This window comes from Gigantopelta aegis, chromosome 6 (genome assembly GCF_016097555.1).
Source record: "Gigantopelta aegis isolate Gae_Host chromosome 6, Gae_host_genome, whole genome shotgun sequence".
Taxonomy (NCBI): domain Eukaryota; kingdom Metazoa; phylum Mollusca; class Gastropoda; order Neomphalida; family Peltospiridae; genus Gigantopelta; species Gigantopelta aegis.
This window is the reverse complement of record NC_054704.1, coordinates 40,539,068-40,556,545: the sequence shown is the minus strand read 5'-3', so window position 1 is coordinate 40,556,545 and position 17,478 is coordinate 40,539,068. Positions and strand designations below refer to the sequence as shown.

Genomic DNA, 17,478 nt, shown 5'->3' with positions numbered 1-17,478 from the left:
CAGCATCATTAATAACAGTTCAGCATTGGAGGGGGGGGGGGGGGGGGTAGATTGACAATGGCGGCCCACGTGATTGTCCACAATCTTCCTGGTACATGTATTTATAACACGTCTATGAATCCATGCATCAGAACGCATAGCATCTGTTGAACTGATTTTTTGTTTCTTTTTTTTGCGTTTAATTTGATTTCCGTGCATATGTCTGATTAATGTAAAAGCACGCTATCCTGGGCACTTACTTCAGTTATCTGGGCTCAATGTCCAGGTCAGTGGGTTAATGGTTAATTGTCTGCCATTATTAGAATGTATTTAATGAGCTACAGTAACAAGAGGTTTTGTAGGGAAGAACATAATCAATTTTTTTATATTATTATTATTTAGTTTTTTTCTACAAAAATATTGGATAGTATATGTATAAATGTAGCCATAATTTTTGTTTGCAAATTTTTTGGCAAAGCAGACCACCCAATTCTATCACAGGAAGGCCTATTCAAACAAATAAAACACACAATAAAAGTGTGTTAGGTGAAGTCAGGTTCCACCCATTTTTGAGGGCTTTAAGACCTGTGGATCCCGGACTATAATTACAAAATATATACAATTCATAATCCTCAAAATGTTTGCCGTTTCAAGAATATAAGATAATCAAAATTATTGACGACTCTGACAAGCGATTGCAGGAATTTTAGCGGGGGAGGGTCTGAACTGAAACAAGCGAAGTTTGGGGCGGGGGGATCGAGATGTTTCTTGATCCCTGAAACCCTCCCCCTGCACGTGTCGAATATTAGATCAAGCCAGTTCAAAAAAAGTGAGAGTTTATAAAATTAGTACAGTTTGGATAACCAGATGATCATTTACTCAAGATGTTTGAGGGCATATTCTCCAAACAAATATGAGTATTTCTAGGTGAATTCACAATTATTTAAAATTACAACTCAAATACACTAATATCAAACACTAAATTAAATACATATTAATATTGTCACTATTGAATTAAAATGTGCTTTATTAACATATCATTAAGTACTTACTTTGGCAACAGATGTGACCTCGTATGATGTTTTGACATTTGGGTCGGATTTCATGGACTGTATGAAATTTTCAGTGATATTATAAAACATGGTTGCGTCTTGTGTGTGATCATATGGGTCTTGCTGACTTCGAACACAAATATTCGGAAAGGACACGTAGTTAGATGAACCTACATGATATCAAAATAATAGACTCATTATTATATTAAAATTACAGTCATTATATTATTTAAGTCAAAAAAAAAATTCATACACATGTACAAACTAATTCAAGCACAACACATTCAATAAGCCACCTCCTGGCTTAAGAAACCAATTTAATATTATCCAACATCTGATACAGTACACATTAAACTGTATTAAGCTTTCAGTTACTTTAAAGAGTTAAATCAGTCAATTAGGTGGTAATATATCAGTGTTGTTTACTGACATGACAAAATGCTACAAATATAGTCATTTCAGTGCTTGTAGGAGCCAAATATAGTCATTTCAGTGCTTGTAGGAGCCAAATATAGTAATTTCAGTGCTTGTAGGAGCCAAATATAGTCATTTCAGTGCTTGTAGGAGCCAAATATAGTCATTTCAGTGCTTGTAGGAGCCAGAGGTACACTTTATAAGCAGTGGTGAATGACGACAAACATGAACATAAAATATACCCTAACAAAAAAAGAAAAAAATTAAATTAGATTTTAAAAAATGGTTGTGCAAGTGATGGATTTCGATTTTGCTGACTTACCTTGTATTGGTAATGGTAAAACAAAGCAAACTGCTGTTCCTCTTGCAATAAGCTTTATAAGGAAAGGTATATGACAAACTTAAGTATAATTTTTTTTTTTTTTTAAATCTAATTATTTAAATGCTTGTGGACCAAAACAATTTCACAATTAATAAATAGCAGTCCTTTAATTCTTAAATAAAAATGGTCACTAAAGCAGATATACGAGTACATACAAAACAAACATCTGTGTATCTATGGTGACACTCACTGACCTATGGACGTGACTTTGTGTATGTTGCCACCATCACTGCTAACAGCATGCAGATATTTGCCTTGAAGACTTGCCTGCATCATGTCCACTTGTCGCTGGAGATCTTCGATCAACTCCTCAGTACAAATGTCATCATTCTCATCATCATCTGGTCCCAGTACAAAATATTTATAATTGACTATCAGTAAAATAGTTTTATCAGTGGTGTCCCAGTACATAATATTTATAATTGACTATCAGTAAAATAGTTTTATTAGTGGTGTCCCAGTACAAAATATTTACAATGGACTATCAGTAAAATAGTTTTAGTAAATAAAATAAAATATTTTGAGATAATGTGTTACAAATGATGCTGAAGATTTATCAGTATCTCCGTACAAATGTCATCATTTTCATCATTATCTTTACTGATAAAATAGCCATCATTGTCTGTTAATAAAATAAAAACATGTTGAGAGAGAGTAATAACTGATACTAAGGATTTATCAGTGCTTTAGTCTAAATGCAAATATTTTTCTCATTATTGATCATGTTTTAATGTAATCCGTTGCACATGTTATTATTTTTACTAGCATCGTCTATGTTTATGAGATAAAATAATTTCATACAATCTGTACGTCATCATTTGTTAACAAGATTAAACACTGCAAAATTATTATTTATAAATGTTATCATATCAACATCAAATTATCATTATCTGTTCATAAAATAAAAACAAATGTGATCATTTGCAATAATCATCTTTTTTAAAAATAAAATAGTCATCATTATTTGTTACAAAATATATATAAACTTTTAGCAATCTGTTATAAAAGTTATGGATATTCTATCAACTCCAACTGTGACATCTTGTATTTTAAGCAAATGTCCTCATTCAAGCATCAGATCCTGCAATTTTAGTAAATTTGAAATAAGTTACAATTATTATGTTTTTGTCATACTATCTGTAAAAAATATATTTCTATTGTAAAATGTTTGGTGAGGCCTTATTATAAAATTAATGACTGATGGTCAATCACAAAACCATTATTTCTTGAGTAATAAATATAATTTAAACCAATGTTTCCATGAATTGTACTATATATAAATGGAAATAACTCGGTCCTATATAAACTAAAATAAGTCACCATGATGGTTTAACTCCTCAAACTTGCTGTGAAGTGTCAGAGACTGTGAAGTTGCTTTTGACAGTCTATAAGAAATGAAGTCTCGTTCTGAAAACCAAACAGACTTCAGTTTATTAAAGCAATGAGCAAGGTGACAACTGTTTTATAACATTAAAGATCACTGAAGTCGAGATATTAAAGACTAAAGATTTTAATATTTAAAAATGACCCGTTATTAGGAAATATAAAATATTTCAATCTATTTTTACTTTCGTTACTGTTAAACTGCACATTATTGTTAATTACTTGCTTAAATTGTCCATTTTGGCAAATCCAGTGTATATTCTGGCTTTCCTGGTCTTTGTTGTAACTCAAAATTGGAAAAAAACCTATCTCAGAACTATGGTCAGTGAATTAAAAAAAACACATAATCAAACTTAAATGGAAACAACACTTAATTCAGTCACATTTGTCCAGCACATCTGTTTTGTTCAGTCTCTGTTTTAAAATAAAACAGTGTGGATTTGTCTGGTTGTTTAGGGAGAATTTAAGATTCTTGCATGTGTGTAGTATATTATATTATGATCATGTATGGTACTGGTTACAGAAAACATCTCACCGATAGCCAGTTTTTCCATCTTCAGTTTATTGTTCTCCATGGCAATCTGCGTCAGAAGTTCTGACTGTGCCTTCACCTACAGGAAAAATATCTTGTACAATACTTATCACAATTATTCATTTGTCAAAATAATTTAACAAACATGAATAGCAATTTGATTAGTTTATCCACAAATCCCTTAAAAGCGTAACTGCCAAAAACTGGACTATAAATTGAAAATTATATATATTCATGTGGGGTAGTGAACATAGGTACATATGTTCTTTTGAACTACTCCAGAGGAAATTCTATAAAAATATGCTCAGCGATTGTACAACCTGAAATATAGAATGGGCATATGTTACTATTCAGTTAATGCTACCCACCATAAATATATTAGGTAATATTTGGTTGAGACATTTAGTAGGTGGACATTCTCTGACATAATGCCTTTCACACATATCGGTACACTGTTGCGAAAAATTCTTCTGGTTTGTCGGAAAGTATTCATTATTTAGATGTATAATATGTGTTTAAGACAAAAGTACTCACAACAGATTTGAGCTGTAGTACTTCATGCTTCATTCTCATCACCAGTCCAACCTGAGCTTGGTACGCCTCCAAAGTTTTGTCCTTCCTGTATATATATCAATACAGTAAAGTTTTGTTTAGTAAGGGGAAACCAAGTACATGTATAAAGAGAATATAGACAAAAAACCCACCCCTGAAACACAGACAAAAACAGTATTTGAAATAGTTCTTCTCAAAGTTAAAGCTGGGGTGGAGGTTGGCAGGTCACATAAAAAGGCTAGCTTAATACAACGATTACCCTTGCATTATTATTATTATTATTATTATTATTATCTACTGATTGTTCAAATCTTCCTTTGTGCGTGTACTTATAAAACTGGGATATCAAAATACTGGTGTATCTCACCATTTGTTAAAATCAAGTTCCAATTCAAAGAATTCAATTCCAGGTACACAAGCTGTCTTCAGCAGTGTAGACCCTGTAATAAACAGAAGAATATTTGATAATAACATATCACATTATGTAACAATCAAACTTTCAATTAAAAATCTACAATTTTTCTATGGAATTTTTCTTTGTAATTAACATTTTAATAAATCAAGTAATTTACATGTAGTTCCAAATGTTTTCAAAAAACATACATGTGTATTTAAGGAACATTACGTTTTTAATGGAATTTTCTTTAAAATTTGTGCAGATCATCAAACCTGTGTAAAGCAGCCATATACAAGAATACCCAAGACATAACAATTGTAAGGTCACCTTTTAGTGAATGCAACTTGTTAGGTGATTTCTATCAAGATTACTACATACATGTAAGTAAGATGCAAAATATTTACCTGAAAATCCGGGTAAATAACACATCAAAGTGCAATTGGTAAACTGCTCTGCAAGTTCACTAAAATGAACAAAATATAAAAAATATGTAAGATTCTAGAGTAATATAGCTGATATAGCTGGGTAAACTCAAATGGTTCCATAGCAAAAATGATGAGTGTGTAGTTTTATTAAAGCCATCAAAACACATAATGCAGATTTGCAGGGGGTAGGGTCCTGACACGTTAGGCTACTGACCTCTTATTTTGGCTCCAAATTGCACCTTACCTACAACACTATGTTTCTCTCATATTTAGTACAATCAGCATACATTCTGCCCTCGGAAAAAAAAAATCCTGAATTAACACATCATCAAAATGTTGATTTAATATAACCGAGTTTGCAATCTAAGATAACGAGTTGTGCCAAATGGGCTTTAAGTTACTAATGACTCAATTTTGTGATCAAAGATGCTTACAGCAGCAAATATATATGAATCATTTTCAGTTTTATGATATGCACAGGAGCTTGCATCAATTCTTATAACACCATCAAAATTTTATTTTGAAAATCTTTTCATACTACTCCTGACATGACATTTCAGTGAAGAGAGAGACCCAGTGCTCCATGACACACATATTATATTGAAAGTACTGAAGGTGCTATATACTATAGCAGTGGAAAAATGCATTCCAAATTTACCTTCACTGCTAACTGAAATATGCTAGCTTTTTCTTTTCTTCTCTAGACTATGGGCCACAAATACAATCTGTTAGACACCCAATATTCACTGGGTGAACAATGTGCTGAAATGTGGTTAAAACAAACATTGCTTTCCATTTCATTGTCAAAATCTAATGCATTTTGTTCATTTATCATTTTTAATTCTTTGATAACTCACCTGAACCTACTGTTTAAAACCACATCATCTGAGAATCCGTATTTCTGGAAAAACTTTAAGGCAGCATTGTCTGCATGTACGACCACAGCCTCATAGGAACCAACAACATTCTGAGATGTCACAAGCTGAAGATGAAAACATTCCACATAAAAAGAACTATTTTCCATGAGATAGTTTCAATTTTATAAATTTCACTCCAGTATTTTTTGTTATAGGCTTACTCACCGGCCTCGGTGGTGTCATGGTTAAACCATCGGACATAAGGCTGGTAGATACTGAGTTCACAGCCCAGTACCAGCTTCCACCCAGATCAAGTTTTTAACAACACTACACCCTCTTCCCTCTCACAAACCACTGACAACTAACCCACTGTCCTCAACAGACAGCCCAGATAGCGGAGTTGTGTGCCCAGGACAGTGTGCTTGAACCTTAATTGGATATAAGCACGAAAATAAATTGAAATGAAAAAAAATGGGCCTACTATTAAATGTTAGTTTTGTTTTTATTTTGCATCCATGGACTAAGTAACCACCCAATAGCCTTTCTTTTTTAAATGCTGGCCTTATTATTGAAGCTATCTCAGTATTACATGAACCCAGGAGAGTAACTGTCCCCTAAATGAAATATCCAAGCTCTATACTTATAACATTGTTTAGAATCAGTACCGAGATTAAAATTTAAAGATCTGTCACAAATAAAACTCTATTCATTTTGTACTGTATTAGAATTTAGACTCTAGATTTGTAAATGTTTCTTTTATATCGTCTTAAATACCTTTTGACTCTGCCTTGTGCAGAAATACGATAGTGAAAATGCTATTGGTTATGTCATTTAGATCTGAGCTCAAATCCAGACTCTGAATTTTTTTATAAGCATGAGTTTGGATATTTCCAACCATTACTCTGAGAAACCACAGTAAAACAAATTCCAACGTAGCCAACTGTAAATTGTTATACATTCATGTTAAGACTTTTAGTACTAAACAACTATATATTAAAATGTGTTATTTCATTTAATTTGTTTATCTTATTGGTTAAATTACAAAAGTTATTGAGGCATGGAATGGTTAAGTATTTATAAATTGACAGACAGACAGAGAGACAAACAGACAGATGCTGTTCACTTACAGATAAGAGATATTTGCCAATACCAAAATTCCTAAATCTTTCTCTGACAGCGATTAAAGTAAGATGAATCACACGATCTTTGTGATTCCTGCAAAACAAAATCATGATCAACAGTTAATCAGAGCAATAATAACAAGTCACTTATATATATGAAGTCAGGTTTACAACTTCATATTTAATCTGTATAATAAAAATTCTCTATTGATTTCCAGTGAATGCCATGCATCCTTAGAAAAATGTTTAAAAACCCACTGTTAGTTTCTATAACCATAACACCAATTCACATTTTGTTTGTAACAAAATTAATTATTCTTATTTTTTTCCACATACATGTAATAATTGAAAACATACCAACTACTGAACTGGTGGATCAGATTGTAAACATCATACCAAACCTACCTTTTTTATATTTCTCTAAGCATATTAATATTACCAAAATGCTACATTTTGTTGATTCAAATTGTATAAATTCATCAATGACTCTAATTACCATCTTATCTCTAAACATTCATAGGCCGAGTTATTTAATATGAACTTTATGACAGAAGAATGAAATATTTACACAAATTTCTTTTCAAAAGTGGCACAGCCGAGAAGTCTGCTTTCCACACCGATATCTTCCTCTTTCACATCTTTGTTTTCCTTTCTCTTTTTCCTCCGTGTTGAGGCTTCTTTTATAAAAGCATTAATACCGACTGAAAAATCTTCTTCATCACTGTATAAAAAATGATAATGTTCATATCTAATTATATATTAATAAACAAAAATTAAGCAACAATAACAACTTATTAAAAACAAATTCTTACATGTCATCTTGGAAGTCTTGGCAAATGATATAATGTTGTTGTTGTCTAATATATGTTACTAGTACCTACAGAACAAACTTTTTTTTTCCTCATATAATTGTATTACAAAATATATAAACATACACCTTTTAAAACAGAAATGTGTCCATAAAATACAAATTTCCCCTCTTTCATGATGTATATACTATATGGATAATAGTAAATAGTTAAGGAGAGGACAGTCTACATTAAGACACCATATTTCATGTGAACAGTTGTTCTATTTGTATGTTGGTTATGCAACTTTAATTCATATGAACCAATATGTTACGTGATGAACTGTTACTTGTTGAAAGTCACTTTAACAAGTACCTGTATCACAGAAATTGTTCATTAATGATTTGCAATAAAATAATTGTGTTTCATTTTGCTTAAAATTGCAGTATCAGCTGGAAACAGTGTCATTAAAATGTAAGGTATACAAGTTTTGTAATCGTCCCCTGTTCTACATTTACCTTTCCTCCTCTTCTTCCTCTTCATCCTCCGTGTCACTGAACACTCCACAGAACACACTTGGTTTACTCTCTTCTGGTTCATATGCATCTTTGTCTCCGGCAGCAGACACTTCTTCTGTCTCAGAGTCACCTGCAGAGCTCTCGGCAGAGTTGGAATCAACCTGCTCACTGTCTGCACACATGTTCTTCCTATTTTTAACTTCTTCAAGCACCTCTGGTAAACAGAATGAAATTAAGTTTTCTTTTATTACTTTAGGTACTCTTTTATTACTTTATGTACGGGTTTTTTGGTCTGGTTTTAACTTTATTTTATTATAAATAAAATTAAATTAAAAACAGACAAGATATTTTTTTGTCACATTGTAGTCAGATATCAAGAAATAACATTACATAAGTTTATTGAAAATCCTGCATTAAAATTGCTTTTTGGCTACAATGAAAACAAACATGACCAGATTTAACTTCCTTGAATAGTGATGTAATTCGTACATTTTTTCCTCATCTGCAGCTGTGTAGTGAACATACTGAAAATCATCAAGTATGATATCACATATGAATAACAATGGCATCCTGTTTTCGAATAAAGTTTTGAACATTTAGTGTACAGAGATTATTATACAAGCCTGTGTGTCGTACTTATTTTACGAATTGAGTGTCAGGATTTTTGTATTGCCCGAGCGAGAGCGAGGATAATACATGTACATGAATCTTGACACAAGTTTTTTAAAACAAGACAACTCACACGCGAGTGTAATAATTTCTTTATTATCCATAGTATTATTGTTGTTTTCTTTATCTATAACACGACCCAACTCAAAATATTTCAGCCACAACTAGAAGGAGACGACGAAATGACGTCATATTTCAACTGCCCAGTCTGAGCTAGGACTGGAGAAGCAACGTCATATTATGATGTCGCTTCCCAAAATTATGCCATTAAACTTGTTATTACACTTGTTCTTCTTATGATTATTATTAATGCAGTTATGTTGAACCACGTGGATAATAAACATAGATATTTTATGGTGAAAGCAAAAGTAAGAATAAGACTTTTTACTCATTAAGTATTCAGTAAAATAGATTTAAACGTATAACTCATAGTTACTCATTTTATCATAAAGTTAACCTTTAAACCTGTGACATACCCACTGCACCATCAAGATCAGTTATATTAGTTTGTACACTGTAAACATGTTTGGTTACCTTGAGTGTCTCTGACAAGCACAACTGTTCTGGCCCACTTTTCACACACGGTGGAATAGAGAACATCTGGAGTCATTTCTGACAGTGAAACATCATATAAACCAACTACTGCATGAAGAAGCTCTTGGTTAGAAATCTGAAAATATGCAGATACGGCGTAATGAAAATAAATAAATAACAACACTGTTCTTTCAGTATTCTGTGTATATATATATTATTCCCTGATGAAGCCTGAATAGTCGAACATTTGACAGATTTCCCCGATGAAGCCTGAATAGGCGAAAATTTGAATTAAAGAGGGATATATGACTTTTAAAGGATTATATGTATATATAGAGATTATTACCAGAGTGTTTTTCGGTATCGTCAATATCATATATTAGGAATAAAAATTGTATTATACATAATTTTTATTCCTAATATATGATATTGACAATACCGAAATACACGAGGGTAATAATCTCTTTATTATATAAACTCAAGCTTAATACAACGTGTTTTTGTAAACTGTACAAGCAACTTTAATTCCAGTCCGCCATTACTAGATATTCAAATGACGTAAGAATATGTGGCGCGGTGTATTTTTGAATGGAAATAACGTCAAACTCGAATGACGTCATTTTGGATGTCCTTACATCAATATAAAGTTATGCCTAACGTTTTTTGTTTTCTGAACGCCATTAAAATGTTTGTATTTGATGACTATGAATGCATACGTCAATCATGGAGTGTCACCCAAGTACGTTTGCTTAAATGTCAATAAACCTAGTGCCAAGACTTCAACTAATTTACATCTAATTTGCAAAGTTATCAAATTCTTAAAGTATGTGATCTGAAAAATATGACATACTTTGATTGCACTGAAAATGTAAGATATTATATCATAAATATATATATACATATATACACACATATAACAATAACTTTACCAAGACATTTGTACATACAAGCAAAGACAAAATTGAACACACATTCGATAGTTATTAAAAAGATGTCGCCATATACCCCTATCAACCAGAAACATTTGGAATGGTGCATTGTGGTTTGCTTAAAACTAGACCATGCATTTTATTTACATGATCAACAAGTGAAAATAAATTAAGACTTACAAACACAATCAAAATTAATATTTATGAAATATACCAAAAAATTGTTGATTACAAAATTGGCAATAGAATGAAATGCTTGTGGTATTTGGATTTTTTCCTAAATGTCAAGTGGATCATTTCAAAGACTGTATGGTAAAACTTCAATACCTGGGTTTTTTTCTTTTAAATATGTTTTAAGGTTAAAAATAGCTTAGTTATAAGATATACATGTACTGCATTAAAAAAGTGAACAATTATTATATACTCTTCAAAAAAAGTAATGCAAAGCCAGATTTTCATTGTATGTTTCTAAATCGTTTAATACATGAAAGAAACATGGCAGAAACTTGCAATTTGACACAGATAAACAACATTGACAGAGGCTGTTGTAACAGCCATCCAAGTTCCCAAGGTCCCGTTTGACGTCACGTACAGTCAGTAACGAGTGTGACCCCCATGAGAGTCAAGTACTGCCTGGCACCTCCTGCCCATCAAAGCAATCAGTTGACGGATGACATCCTGCGGAATTGTAGCCCACTCGGCCTCCAAAGCGGCGGCCAGCTGTTGTAGTGTCTGAGGTTGGGGTTGTCGTCATCGCAAACGTCTATCCAGTTCATCCCACAAATGCTCTATTGGGTTTAAATCTGGGGATTTCGTCCACATAGCGCTGTGCTGTCAAGTTCCCCCTGATGTGCACCAAGTCTGTCCTGGCGTTGTAAGAGATGGCTGCCCACATCATCACACTTCCTCCACCAAATCTGTCCACTTCCTGTATGCAATTGCGTGCAAAACGTTCACCTCTTCGGCGGTAGACACGTGCCCTTCCATCCTGTCTGCGGAGCATGAATCGCGATTCGTCACTGAACCACACATGTCTCCATCGTCTTTGAGGCCATACCCTGTGTGCTTGACACCATTGTAGTCGAAGCTGTCAATGCTGCTGGGTTAAAATCACGCCTCTAACAGGACATCTGGGTCGCAATCCTGCCTCTCGTAGACGGTTCCGGACAGTCTGGTCAGAGATCCTACGCAGTCCCGGTATTGCAGATTTAGTGGAGGTAGCCGTGGTCATCCTTCGGCATAGGTGGCGCAACCGGATATAGCGATCCTGGGCAGAAGTGGTGACACGTGGTCTACCGGATCTGCGAAGGTCACGTGTTGATCCATGCGCCTGGTAGCGGATCCATAATCTTGAAATGGTGCTAGGGTACACATTGAAAAGCCTCGCAACCTCTGATTGGGATTCGCCTGCTTCCAATTGTCCGACGGCGTTGTTCCTCTGTGCTTCATTCAGTCTTGGCATTGTGAAAGCTACGCTGACAGTTTTAAACTGAGTACAGCTAAGTCCTGAACCCTGCACTTTTATAGGGCTTTTTGTGCCTCTTGCATATGCACACCAAGCCGACCGTTCAAATCACTGAATTGACCGCAGGTGCGGTTTTGCGATTGTTAACTTTTTCACACCTGTCTTCAAGGTCATCAAATTCCGAACAACTTTGCTGGTGAAAATGCATTTGGTACGCTCCATTACACAACATACTTAGCGTTCGGAACACAATGTTTCCACACATCCATATTTATTAGGAAAATTTCATTTTTGCGTTACTTTTTTTGAAGAGTATATTTCATTCAAATACAAATTCATTATACATTGTGTTTTAATTTAACTTTAGAATTTAATATTGATGTTGATCATCAATTCATTTATATATATACCATTATTTTACACCCAAAAGACAATGTATTTTTTGGTGCTGGGGTGTCATTAAACATAAATTTTCATTTATTATAAGTCCATTCTCATGATTCTGTATTTGTCATTTGGTGAGGCTTCTGAAAACTGTGAGAACATAATTTTGTTTGCATCAGTCTAGTTTTACATATCTAACCAATTTTTTGTTCGCACATTATCTTTAGGACATAATTTACACGGTTATGATGTGTTACTCAAAAATGAAATGCACAATGCAGGTTACCTGATATTTATTCTCCTTTTTTTGTATAACCCATACAATGATACATGTGTACATGTAAATGGGTTGAACAAATTAAAATTAAGAAAGGTCTGAAAAAATTATGGGGTGGGGGGACATTTATGCGCCTTAGATTGAAGCACTGTCATACCCCATCAATAACTCCATTTTTGCTGTCGGCTTTTCCAACTTGAAGCAGTCTTTTGAAATCCACCAGAACCGGCTTAGCCTTCACAGTCTTGCCTAATAAGTCTGTGAAAATCTGCTTGCTATCGAGTTGTGATCCAGGCATTACACGATAATCAGAAAAATAGGTCCGATTATCTGAAGAGGCTTCATTTTCTGAATCGTCCTCTTGTTTAATATCAACGGAATTATTCTCAGTAGCATTCCCATTTTCCGCCATTTTGTCAACAAAACAGTACCGCAGTGAATCGCCAAGTGCATATTATTCGGAATTCTTCGGATATGTTCGTAAACCATATTTTTTATTGATGATAAAAAAAAAGAAAAAAGTTTGTTTTGTTTAACAACACCACAGGAGCACATTGATTTATTAATCATTGGCTACTGGATGTCAAACATTTGGTAATTTTGACATATAGTCTTAAAGAGAAAACTCGCTACATTTTTCCATGATCAATAGTAGCAAGGATCTTTTATGTGCACCATCCCACAGACAGGACAGCACACACCACGACCTTTGATATACCAGTCGTGGTGCGCTGGATGGAGCGAGATGGGCCTACCGACATCAATCGAGCGCTTTACCACTGGGCTATCCCCCCCCCCCCATTAATGATGATGGTGATGATGATGATGATGATCATGATGATGGTGATGATCATGATGATGATCATGATGATACTAAATAATGACGACGACGATGATGTTGATGATAAAAAAAACCGGACAATTAAAAAAATATGTAACAATTAGAATTGTCATATAAACTGGATGCGTTATTGCAAATTGAGTCAGGGTTCCATTTTTACTATAACCCATGATATTGTAAATGGCATGGCACGGAAAGAAAGCAAAACTGGATGATATGGGATGCTTAAATATTAAAAACATGTTCCAAGTGTGGGTATTAAACATGAAATGTGTTTAACCGAAATATTATATATATATAATATGTTAGCTGACCACCAGCAGATAACATGCAAAACTCCAGTATATTATTATTTGTGTAACAGACTTCGAAAGTATGAAATATAGATAACGGTGACTGCTATTTATCATAGAGATATCCAAGTATACTCATAAATAAACTTGAACCGTAATTAAATGTCTATTGTCACAATTGGTTATTTTTATACTTATCTTGACCCTAATTCTTACCCTAATCTTAATTAATTTTCCTAACCCAAATCCTGATATGTTGCAAAGAAAGGAGATACTATGGAAGAGTTGCCCAAATAACTACATGGTATCGTTCTCGTAAAAATCAATTGAATAATTCGCTGTGATGAGAAAATTTAACACATACAAGGAAATAAGTAGATGTAATGCGAGACCACATATGGGTGCGTCAAGGACACAGACGGAAAACTAGACATAAAGAAGAAAAGGAATATGGCGGAAAGCGTTAAAAAGGATGTCGCAATTGATTGCAATTCTTTAGCTTCTCATCAGACAGGAAACATTTCTGGGTTGAAAAATCTGATGGCGTCAAGAACTGATGACAGAAAAGACAGTAACCGCAGTGATGACGCCATTCCTGATATTGGCGATCACTATTTTGTTCGAAGATCGGACAATTCATGGCATCCCGCGGAAATTATTCAGGTCAGGGTTGACGATTCCGGCTGTAAACACGAATTTTATGTGCATTACGAGGGTTTTAACCGGCGACTGGACGAGTGGGTTCAGATAGACAGATTTAATCTCTCCACCAAGATTGATGACCAGCAGACGAAAGTGAAAGACCTCACAATTAATCTAACTGATCTTGCAGACAGGACGGATAGAAAAATCACCCGAAATCAGAAACGAAAACACGATGAAATCAACCATGTCCAAAAAAGCTACGCAGAAATGGATCCAACAACAGCTGCTCTGGAAAAGGAACATGAAGCCATTACAAAAGTCAAATATATTGATAAAATTCAAATCGGGAGATATGAAATTGATGCCTGGTATTTTTCACCATATCCTGAAGAGTATGGCAAGCAGCCGAAGTTGTTTATTTGTGAGTTTTGCTTGAAGTATATGAGGCTAGAGAAAACGTACAGATACCATCAAAGCCAGTGTACCTGGAGACATCCACCTGGGAAGGAGATCTATAGGAAAGGAACAGTGTCTGTATTTGAGGTTGATGGCAAAGATGTGAAGATCTACTGTCAGAATCTCTGCCTCCTTGCAAAACTTTTCCTTGACCACAAGACCTTGTACTTTGATGTTGAGCCATTCCTATTCTACATTTTAGTCGAAGTTGACAGAAGAGGCTGTCATCTGGTTGGTTACTTCTCCAAAGAAAAGGAATCACCAGATGGTAACAATGTCGCTTGTATCCTGACTCTCCCTCCATTCCAAAGAAAAGGTTATGGAAAATTTCTCATTGCTTTCAGCTACGAACTGTCAAAGCTCGAAGGTGCTGTTGGATCACCAGAAAAACCTTTATCAGATTTGGGGAAGCTGAGTTACAGAAGTTATTGGTCCTGGGTCTTGCTTGAAATCTTACGAGACTTTCGTGGGACTCTTTCCATAAGGGAGTTGAGTCGAATGACAAGTATTGGTCAAAATGACATCATCAGCACATTGCAGTCACTGAACATGGTGAAATACTGGAAGGGACAGCATGTGATTTGTGTGACCCCGAAGCTGGTTGAGGAACATCTCAAAAGTGCACAGTACAAGCGGCCACCGCTCACCGTCGACACGTTTTGTCTGCGTTGGGACCCACCAAAGAAGATTCCCAAGTTAAACAAAAAATGATCTGGTCTACATGTGTGCAGCTTAATTTGGACAATTTTCAATTTATTTGGTGAAATTGTCATTCATGTTTAATACTGAAATATACATACCCTAAAATACTAATAATGGGATGGGGAACTCTGTAACTGTTCACATACTTGACACATGAAAGTTTACAGATGTACTTGTTGTATTTTCATGTTTTGGTTCATATTTTATAGTGTATGCTTTCTTAGAATCTTACTTTATAAATTCTCACAACATGCAAGTCATAGCTTGTACAGTAAAGAAATTATCGTAGGCAAAGTAAACCATTGCTGGCTTTTCATCCGGAATAATTTATTTTCTTTCACAGTGCAATTGACTGCAAGTACCCAATACTTGTTGTATTTTCATGTTTTGGTTCATATTTTATATTGTATGCTTTCTTAGAATCTTACTTTATAAATTCTCACAACATGAAAGTCATAGCTTGTACAATAAAGGAATTATCGTAGGCAAAGTAGACCATTGCTGGCTTTTTATTCGGAATAAATTATAAGTTATTTTCTTTCACAGGGCAATTGACTGCAAGTACCCAGTACATATATACATGTATGATTGATCATTCTGTTTGCTAGAAACATTGCTTAATGTTGTTTTTGGATTTTTTTGTTGTAAAATTTCTTAATGTTTTGTACCCAGTTCTCTGCAAGTGTTGAAGCTTTTGATATTAGTAGACATGGTAAATAAAAAGGAATTTGTTTATGTATTGATCAACAAATGTACAATGTATCATCATTGTTGTTAAAAGTATTAAATTTCATTTGTAACACTTTTTTCATTTTTTTCTGCCAGAAAGAAATGTTTGGGTATGGCGCTATGGAATTGAATATTTACAATGTGTGTACTGAATGTAAACAGTGTCAATGGGGGGGGGGGGGGGGGGGGGGGGGGGGGGTGTCAGGGGCCACCTCCAAATAGAAAATTGGTTAGTTTTAGTGTTAGGGTTATGAAAATCATACAGTAATGATAAGACTAATTAATTTTGTCAAAGGTTAACTTAAAAAAACTAAATCTGCAAACAAATTTGGGTATGGTGTCATACCCGTTTTATCATCAGGCAGAAATCTACCACGGTGTACACTGTAGTATAAAACATTTTTGTAATTGATGGGACAGGAAGTATATGTACTTCTATGGTAGGCGCCCACAGTGTAGAAGCAGGGGTGGATTATGGAGGGTTTCCCAGTTGCACGGACACGCACACACACACACACCCCGGCTAAAAAAACAACCCCACCACGTAGATCTAAATTGATGTCAACGTAAAATGTATAATTTCAAATTATAAACATTTACATATTGTTTCCTAAAGCATAATCTGTCCCTGAGAAGGTCTTAAGTAAAGTAAAAAAGTAAAGTTTGTTTTATTTAACGACGCCACTAGAGCACATTGATTTTTAATCTTATCATCGGCTATTGGACGTCAAACATATGGTCATTCTGACACTGTTTTTAGAGGAAACCCGCTGTCGCCACATAGGCTACTCTTCTTTACGACAGGCAGCAAGGGATCTTTTATTTGCGCTTCCCACAGGCAGGATAGCACAAACCATGGCCTTTGTTGAACCAGTTATGGATCACTGGTCGGTGCAAGTGGTTTACACCTACCCATTGAGCCTTGCGGAGCACTCACTCAGGGTTTGGAGTCGGTATCTGGATTAAAAATCCCATGCCTCGACTGGGATCCAAACCCAGTACCTACCAGCCTGTAGACCGATGGCCTGCCACGACGCCACCGAGGCCGGTGAGAAGGTCTTAAGATGCAGTGAAACCCCTCAAGACTGGACCCTCTATAAACCAGAATTCTCTCAACTGGACGTTTTTCGTGGCCCCATGATCTACATATTTTT

The 17,478-nt window shown here is 34.7% G+C and overlaps 2 protein-coding genes across 2 annotated transcripts in view; one reads left to right on the top strand and one right to left on the bottom strand.

Moving 5' to 3' along the window:
• The window catches only part of LOC121375513, a 29,182-nt gene extending 16,111 nt beyond the window's left edge, over positions 1-13,071 (bottom strand). Inside the window, exons 1-13 of the mRNA XM_041503002.1 lie at positions 12,816-13,071; positions 9,604-9,739; positions 8,401-8,614; positions 7,663-7,815; positions 7,101-7,188; positions 5,974-6,098; positions 5,096-5,154; positions 4,662-4,734; positions 4,277-4,361; positions 3,746-3,821; positions 3,148-3,234; positions 2,022-2,168; positions 1,032-1,201 (exon numbers count right to left, since the gene is read on the bottom strand). Coding sequence (XP_041358936.1) covers positions 1,032-1,201; positions 2,022-2,168; positions 3,148-3,234; positions 3,746-3,821; positions 4,277-4,361; positions 4,662-4,734; positions 5,096-5,154; positions 5,974-6,098; positions 7,101-7,188; positions 7,663-7,815; positions 8,401-8,614; positions 9,604-9,739; positions 12,816-13,070 — 1,668 coding nt within the window. The 5' untranslated portion in view covers position 13,071. The remainder of the gene's footprint in view (positions 1-1,031; positions 1,202-2,021; positions 2,169-3,147; positions 3,235-3,745; positions 3,822-4,276; positions 4,362-4,661; positions 4,735-5,095; positions 5,155-5,973; positions 6,099-7,100; positions 7,189-7,662; positions 7,816-8,400; positions 8,615-9,603; positions 9,740-12,815) is intronic.
• A 1,155-nt stretch (positions 13,072-14,226) lies between these two features.
• On the top strand, positions 14,227-16,395 carry LOC121374326 (histone acetyltransferase KAT8-like). Its single transcript, XM_041501388.1, has one exon. The coding sequence runs from the start codon at positions 14,243-14,245 to the stop codon at positions 15,602-15,604; it is 1,362 nt and encodes a 453-aa protein (XP_041357322.1). The 5' UTR covers positions 14,227-14,242; the 3' UTR covers positions 15,605-16,395.
• Positions 16,396-17,478: the final 1,083 nt, after the last annotated feature.

What these genes read in the sequence shown, in the direction of transcription:
- LOC121374326 (XM_041501388.1), top strand. Translation starts at nt 14,243, where the DNA reads ATGGCGGAAAGCGTTAAAAAGGATGTCGCAATTGATTGCAATTCTTTA.